The sequence below is a fragment of the Amphibalanus amphitrite genome, unplaced genomic scaffold (assembly GCF_019059575.1).
Source record: "Amphibalanus amphitrite isolate SeventyFive unplaced genomic scaffold, NRLGWU_Aamphi_draft 001819F_arrow, whole genome shotgun sequence".
Taxonomy (NCBI): Eukaryota; Metazoa; Arthropoda; class Thecostraca; order Balanomorpha; family Balanidae; genus Amphibalanus; species Amphibalanus amphitrite.
In genome coordinates this window covers 92844-101300 of record NW_024883312.1, presented here as the reverse complement: position 1 = coordinate 101300, position 8457 = coordinate 92844, and the positions used below count along the sequence as shown (strand labels likewise).

Below are 8457 nucleotides of genomic sequence, written 5' to 3'. Positions count from 1 at the left end.
GAGAGAGAGAGAGGAGAGAGAGAGAGAGAGCGAGAGAGAGAGAGAGAGAGAGAGAGGAGAGAGAGCGAGAGAGAGGAGGAGAGAGAGAGAGAGAGAGAGAGAACTAACGGACCGCCACAGCCACAGACAGGGGAGGGAGGGCATGGCATGCGACCTGACGTTGATCTGTGACCCGGAGACGTCCCACCGGTCTGTGATCTGTGCCCTCGGACACTGACCTGTGACCTGTGGCGTTCACCTGTGGCCCGCCACTGACTGACCTGCGCATGATGGGGATGCTGACGTCCAGGAAGACGGGCGGGTCCTGGCCGGTCAGCTGATCCTCGGAGGGCACCGCTCCGTGGCGCGAGACGGCGTCCAGAAACACCTGCTGATCCACCTACAAACACAAACACAAACAGAGGGTGAGACGGCGTCCACAAACACCTGCTGATCCACCTACAAACACAAACACAAACACAATCAGAGGGTGAGACGGCGTCCAGAAACACCTGCTGATCCACCTACAAACACAAACACAAACAGAGGGTGAGACGGCGTCCAACAACACCTGCTGCCCCCCTCTCTCTCTCTCCTCTCTCCTCTCTCTCTCTCTCCCTCCCTCTCTCCCCCTGCTCTCACCTCGTCCATGAAGACGTTGAGCTGCTGCCGCTGCGGCTCCAGCGGCGAGACGCCCATGATCGGTCCGTCCTGAACCGGGGGCACCGGTGACAGGAACTTGGGCGACGCGTGCCGAAAACTGTCCACAAACTCCTGAAACAGAGAAATGGCCGGAGTGAACTGGCAGCACAGGCCAGACGGACGCGGGCTCGGGCGCGGCGCAGATGGAAATATCATTGGGGGAAGAACTCGGAACACAAATATGTCGGGTCCCAGGATGAACAGGCAGTAAATGCACATCTTAGTTCACATGGACATCCGTAACACTCCGGACAAAAGATCATTTTAGGAGCCGGGAGCATTACCGAGGCGGCTACTACCGTCACTGTTCACAAAACACCCATTGCCCTGCTCAACTCCAGCTGCTTAATTCATCTAGTTCCCGGCCTTTCACCTCCTCTCGCCCGCTGTTCTCCCCGTTCCCCCCCCCCTTCCTACACCTGTCTGCCCTCCCCTCCCCTCCGTCCCGTCCTCCCCGTCCCCCCTCCGGGACACCACCTTGCGGTCGCCGCGGGACATCTTGAGCATGCGCTCCTGGTACTTTTCGCTGAGCACCGACTGCACCGACTCGTCGATCGACTGCGGGTGCAGCACCAAACACATGGCCAGCAAGGTGTACATCTTGTCCGTCTGTTTACTCATCTGTGGAGCGGCGCGTGGACGGTCAGAGGGGGCTGTCGCTTGTTGGTTATCGCATAACTGGCAGTTTGGCTCAGAATTGTGCGTGACAAGCTGTAATGGTGATGATCAAGAGAAACTGTAGGAAGTTGACAAAGGCAGCAAACTTGATAATTGGAGAGCAGAAACCATCAGCCATTAAAGTAGCGCCGACCGGCGGGGACAGTTGTCTCGGCGCGGAGGTGGCGCCGGCGGTGACTCACGTGCTCCGACTGGTAGCCGCGGCCCTGCAGCTGCTGCTTGGTCCGCTGGATGTACAGCAGGATGTTGGAAAAGGTGCGGATCGCGTCCGCGTACCGGCGCATCATCAGGTAGGCGAAGCCCACGTAGTAGTAGGTGGTGATCTGGCAGGCGGGCACCCGCGAGTACAGCGCCTGCCGGCGCGGGGGCGTCAGGCCGACCACTGAGGGTAGCTGATTGAGGTTACTGGTCGACAGCCACAATTGCAACAAACGTTCCTCTGTTTGTTTCCAACGATCTACTCTCTTCTCCCTCCCGTCAGGACCAGTGTCTCCCCGCGCCTGATGCCGCCGGCGGCCGTCCGCACCTTTTTGTTGAGTTCGATGTTCTCCAACACCTTGATGGCCTGGTAGTAGTCGCCGAGCAGCGAGTGCAGCCGCAGCAGGCCGATCAGGCTGAAGTAGCCCAGCATCTTGTAGAGCGGGTGGCGGCCGAACTCGCCCGCAGCAGAGTCTGGGTTCCCGCCACTCGTGTACACCTGACGGTTGGCGCCAAAAGTCAGACGGGCGCGTCGCGTGAGACATTTGGCGCACGTCTTACGCTCAAATTTCAAATGTTAGACGTTCGCTCGTTTTAGCGTAGGTACCTAACGAAGCACCTTTGGTGCCGTAAGTTTGGTGACCTTTACTGTTGGAAGCTTTCGGCACCATTATTGCTGGTTGAAGTGTTCAGAACTCTCACCTCCAGCTGCTGGTTGATGTTGCTCTTCTCCACCAGCGAGTGCAGCACGTTCAGGACTCCGAGTACGTTCCACACCGTGTGCTCCTTCAGCTGCTCCAGGTCGGACGGCGACTTGTCCGGCTTGTTGCGGTACTGGGTGAACGCCTGGAACTGTAGCACAGCGGAGCGGTAAACGTCCGGCAGCGAGTCAGAGTCAGTCAGTCAGAGTCAGCGGAACGCCGGGGTGTTAGGGACTGAACTGGGGGAGGCGCCTGAAACTATGTCCGGACAGGGCAGCCCGTGTCCCTCGGATTCCTCACCTCCCGTCCCTCTCTCAATCAAGGAGCTACGGTCGACGGGTCACCTCACAGAGCACAACCTGGTAAATAAGCCCGCCAATTTAAAACACTCGTCTATTAAAGAGGTGAGTTCCTGCTAGGTATATTCCTTAACTGGGGGGGTGCTTACCTGGTAAATGAACTCGTCGATGATGTCCCAGAGCCACTGATTGGGCAGCTCCAGACTGATGGGTGTCTCCGACACTGCCGTGGGAGGAGGGGGGGGGGGGGGTCAGTGGTGTGGACGGACTCGGACAAATACGCACCGAGGGGGGGACAGAGCAGCTCTCGGGGTGTGGGTAGAGTAAAGGAGGCGATAGGTGGAGTTATGGAGAGAGGGGAAGGGAGAGCGAGGGAGAGAGGGAGGCGCATGTGTCTGGCGACACGAGACATGTGCGTTGACAGGCAGCATGGAAACGCTAAAGAGAATTCCTTAAACCAAACAAATCTAAGAGCGAACTGCCATCAGCAAGATAGAGAGCAGTGCTAGTAAATCGGTTCCGTTGATGTGCTATGGCTGAGGTTATACCAGTACCGAACTGGTAACTGTATAAGCGGCCGCCGCACGGGATAAGCGCACCGCCGCCGGAGGACGTTCTCGCCCGCCCGGAACTCACTCAGGATCAGGTTGAAGAGACTGCAGTAGTTGAAGAACGAGTGGAACCGGTTCTCCAGCTTGATGTTGGAGGCCGACAACGCGTACAGATGTCTGAAGTAGAGCTCCTTGTACAAAATCAGAAACATCTGCCGGGAACAGGCCACGCCGTCAGCTACAGACAGCAGCCAGCGAGCGAGTCTCAGCAATCAGTCACCAACAGTGAATGACATGCTGACAAAACCACTGGCAAACCTGACAGAAATGGCTCAGAGACTGGTGAAGGTAATTGTAATCTCAAGCGCTCTCCCCAGGCCAGCCTTTCCGCGATAGTACCCTCTGACTCGAAAGAATCACGAGATTTGACACACTCCCTCTCTCCCTCACCATGGATCCGGCCTCGTCGTCGTCGTCTGAGACGTACGGCTGGATCTCCTCCGCCTCCGGCCATGGCTGCTTCTCGAAAAACTCCTGCGTCAGCCGCGGAAACCTGGCGGACAGAGTTAATAAACTCGTGGGTCAGAGTTGGGAAACTCCTGCGTCAGCCGCGGAAACCTGGCGGACAGATTTGATAGAAGTCGTGGGTCATCTGGGGAGTTCGCCTTCAATAATGGAATGTCCTGCACAATGTACACAGTATCTATTCAACTGAACCAAGTTTTTTCCACAATTTTTTTTTTCAGTCGACTTAAGAAATTAGAAAACATTACTAACATTTGTTTACCATTGCAAGTAGGTACCTTTATTTCAGCCAGTGCTAAGAAAGCCCTGCTCAAGACATGACATTTCTAAGATTGTCAGCCCCCGACTGGCTCCCCGTCCGCCCGGCGGGACTCACAGTCCTGATCCCAACATGACATTCATTAGATCGCGCCCCAGACTGGCTCGCCGCCCGGCGGGACTCACTCGTGCTCGTAGAGCTGCTGGATCTCTCCGACGTTCTTGTCGCGGATCATGTTTCGCAGGTGGATGACAAAGCGCCGCACCGGGTCGGGCACCATCTGTCACCCAGGTCAGGTCAGGTCAGGTCAGGTCAGAACCAGTGGCGTTAGGTCAGAGCCGACGGGGCTGGGTCAGAACTATTGGGGTAGTAGGGTCAGAACTGGTTTGGTCAGGTAAGAACCAGTGGGATCAGGTCAAAGCCGCCAACAGGTAGGCTCGGGTTAGAGCCAAAATTATCATTTCACGTGGGAAAAAAAGAAATAATGTCTTCTACACACATATAGGTACGTAGTATGTATCATAAAATATCTTTGTTTATTCATAAATCTTGTCGATAAATCATTAATAACTCATGAACACATATTCTCTGAGAGGATACCAGGTAGCAGCAAATCTCAGGATAGCACAAATAAATCGCCCATCACCAATCCCTCGTGATATAATCATGCCCACGGCCTGAGTGACAGGCGGCGGGACGGGCACTCACACTGTGCTGGGAGTACTGTCCGTACTGCCGCTCGTACTCCATGTCCAGCCGCGGGTCGCCTGTGTGACTCTCATAGCCGTACCCGTAGCCGTAGTCCATCTGGGGGCAGCCGTCAGCCGGGGTCGGTCAGTGCAGGCGGGGCTCATAGGGGTGGATGCGTCTTGTCAGTAACCGCAGGTTGTTGTTTCATTAGACAAACACTATTCGTTAGAATTGTGTTTTTCTATTGAAAAACAACCGGAGCGGTCCTTCTCCGGGCCCGACTGGAAAAAATGCCTCCACTACGCTGAAGTTCTCGGCGGAGGTGATGCGCCGAAATTTCGGCGCAAGGGTTTATGCGCCGAAATTATTTTACCAAGCCTTGCTTCATGCGCCAAAAATTTTCAAGGCTTACTGATGGCTGCAGGCTGTAGCCACGCACTTTTCGTCGAGGGGGGGGGGGGGGGCTGGCGTGTGTGTGTGGCTGTCTTCCAGTGACTACTGTCTACAGACGGTTGTTGGCACGGTCGACGGGATCGGGCAGACAATAGACATCAGCAGGCCATGCGGGACCGAGCACCAGCGTTCGCTATCACAATTCACAAAATCTCCTGACTCACAAACTCACTGGCATGTTCCATAACATAACCTTTATTTTGTTGCCCGGCTCTGATCAGCAGTAGTGCCCAGCCGGTGACTGACGCCTGACGGGGCCTTCAACAGGCGTGGTGCAAGCACGGCCGATGGGATCGGGCAGATACCAGGCCACGCGGGACCGATTGCCGGCGTCCGCTCACAAACCACACGCCGGAAATACAGGAATCACAACGGTCAATACGCACACGATAGCATACGTTATCTGAACTAGGGGATCCGACAATCCATAACCTCACTCTCGATCGGTGAACTGTTCCCGCCGTGGGAGAGTCACAATCAGGTTCACTGAACATGACTTAAATACCCTGAGACGAACACGAGACAAGACAAGTGACATTTAAGATGTTTAACTCCCGAAGACATTTAACCCTCGCCGGCCGAGGGGGTTGGTGCCACCCCCCTGACGGTTTTTTTCGCGACTGCTCCGGAGCCGTTTGCGATAGAGAGATAGAGAAAACTGTTGCGTCCGGCGAGGGTTAACTTTACATGGTCCCAGGTATGGCTGTTGTAATTGGCCAAAAATAATAAAATAAATGAGGGTCATGCAATTTGAGAGCCTGAACTTCTGTGTTGTCCCACCGTCCGCCCTATACGAATATAGCTCATCGCGCAGTCACGGTGAGATTTTTTATTTGTTTGGAAGTCTGGGAGCATACGAATACGGCCGGAAGCACTGGATCAAGGCGAAATTTCGGCGCAGGCTTATTTACGCCGAAGTGCGCCGACATTTTCGGCGCAAGCCGTCGATTTACGCCGAAGTACGCCGAAAATTTCGGCGCAAGCCGTCGATTTACGCCGAAGTACGCCGAAAATTTTCGGCGCAAACGTCCAACTACGCTCGAGTTCTCGACGAAAGCGTGCATTTTTTCCAGTCGGGTCTCCGGGCTACGTTTTGCAAAGTTGGCCTGAGATTGGGGCAACTTGTCTTGGGTCAGGCCTAAACGAATCGCTCAATCTTCGTAATAAGTTCAAAGTATGGGCTCCCGCAGGCGATCTACCTGATGGCACCGGTCGCTACTCGCTTAATAAGGGACAGGTGAGGTAGGTTAAGACTTTTACAGATGCCTTTCACCAGGAAAGGAATAGGCATTGAGCTCTGTCTTGACTGAGCTGGGTCTAGCTGCTGAGTCCAATATTCATCTAAACATTTGGTTAAATCATGGTGCCTATAAAAAGGCTAAATATTCTCTAAATATTTGTCCAAAGTAGGGGTATGGCCTGAGCTATGACAAAATTTGATTAGAAAAAGTGAACAAGCATAATATTGTTGGTAAAATGAGTGTAGGGCATGACTTTGAGCCATGCAGTGCTAACCTCTACTCTGGAGCCAGTTAGTAAGATTTTGGTGACTCTAATTAAGACTAGCTCCTGGAAGAACTGCGCACTCCGACAGACTTTGAACTATAACTTTTATATACTTTGCATGATGTAGATGTCACAAAGCAGCATTTTAATACTGCCAGATGTCTTATATACAACTGGATTAGGCAGAAATGCTGTAAACTCATCTGCAGCTGTCTTAACAATGCCTAGTTTTTATCAACCTCGTCTCATTCACGCAAAACAAGTTACATACCTTGATTCAGGCAGCCTGGCTTTCCTCTTCTACTTATTGGAACTTATCGAACTTATATGACAAAATAAAGTGCCCGGCAGTCCCCTGTTTCACGTCGGCCACGCGGTAAAGATGTAATTGCGTCACAAGCGCCGCGAACTTCCAAATGTGCGTCACGTTCGACTAAAAATGTAGCTACCATATCGCCAGTCAGTAGAGAAAACTAGTACCAATTTTCCTTACGACTGCCAAACACCTTATGATTCCGTCACTAGATGGCACCAGTGGTAAACGCCTGAAGGTATGCTGCACCGCCGGGCACAAACCCAAATAGGGCCTTATAGTTATATTGGTTGTGAAACGGGAGATTCTGTCCCAATTAAAGGGGAGTCGTTAGAGTATGTCAGTTTGTGGTGAGTACGTGCCCTATACCGTTGGTCGGCAGTTCGGCACTCTGTCGTTTCCTTTCTGTTATGGTCCACACTCCACTACTGGGTGGAACTGGAACTGGGAGCCGCCATGCAGGCCGCTGTTATCTCGGCTTGGACGCACTCGGGGAACACCCGCTTATGACCTCGGACGGTGCAGGGGCTCCGTCGGGCGGCGGTCACACTGCCGGCGCTGCCACAGGATGTGTTTACATGTCCGGCCGGGGGTCGGGAGAATGTAGCATTCCTGAACGGCAGCCTCAGCCCGGCCGACAGTGACACTGGCGGCGGCTCCGGACTGCTGAACTGCGCAGTAGCCCCGCGGGGTCATGCAGTCCTCCTTTGTTCCTCAGTCTCGCCGTAAAATGGAAACTGGAAAATGGAAACACCTTGATCTGACTTAGGCTTTGTCTGATTTTTATTTGTTATCTCTCGATCTTTTCTTCCATTTTCACTGCAGGGGGAGGGGGGGGGGTGAAGGGCAAGGGCCGAGTTGGACGCCCCAGCCTCCCGCCCCAACTCCTGGATGTCAGAGAGTTGTTACGATCACAAAGTAGATGAATGTATTTAACTACTATTTACAAAATCCCAAAAACTGGTGAGGAATCACTCGTCCTGATATGCCAAGTTCCTGACTCCGCTGAGATCTTTCGCCCGGTCGTTGGCGTCTTTCTGTTGTAAATGTCGCTGTGTTTCCGCTTTTAGAGCCACGAGAGCAGCCAAATACAGGCAGGCCGCCAGAACGTACTGGCCCGGAAACAGCACAAATAACGCATCTGTGAAAAGAAGGAACAGTCGACTGTGGGAACAAAAATAGACCGCAAAAAACGTAGGTGAAAGCATGGCGACAAACAGGATTGTGCGTTGAATGCAGATTGCAGAAGCAAAAGGGTAAGGCATACAAAACGTGCCAAGACGTTGTTACATTTTTGCACGTAGACTGAGACCTGGTCATATCAACAAACAAGCCATGGTAACCGCCGCCCAAATATCAATACCATCCCCAGGGATACAAGTCGCGATTCAGACTCATCTTTGTAGGTACGTCTATTGCCATTCCGCTCACTGAAAGTCCCCCTCCCCCCCCCCCACCCACTGACCCCTGTAGGCCTGGAGGTAGGAGCGGCCTGTCCGCTGGAAGGCGTCCATCAGGGGCTTCAGCAGCAGCTGCATGTTGCCACCGATGTTGGTAATGACGAAGATGTAGAAGGCGACGGCGGCGTTTCGCAGCTCAGTCG

General features: G+C 53.5%; 1 protein-coding gene across 1 annotated transcript; it reads right to left on the bottom strand.

Moving 5' to 3' along the window:
- Positions 1–260: 260 nt before the first annotated feature.
- LOC122375332 (eukaryotic translation initiation factor 3 subunit L-like) lies at positions 261–7017 on the bottom strand (the record flags this gene model as incomplete). The annotated part of the gene is made up of 12 exons (XM_043354651.1): positions 6813–7017; positions 4601–4699; positions 4078–4172; positions 3559–3661; positions 3194–3320; positions 2707–2780; positions 2260–2409; positions 1886–2056; positions 1542–1712; positions 1159–1302; positions 622–753; positions 261–379 (listed from the first exon to the last, which is right to left on the bottom strand). Coding segments are annotated over exons 2-12 (1385 nt in total), but the record flags the coding sequence as incomplete, so codon positions are not given.
- Between the last annotated feature and the right edge of the window lie 1440 nt (positions 7018–8457).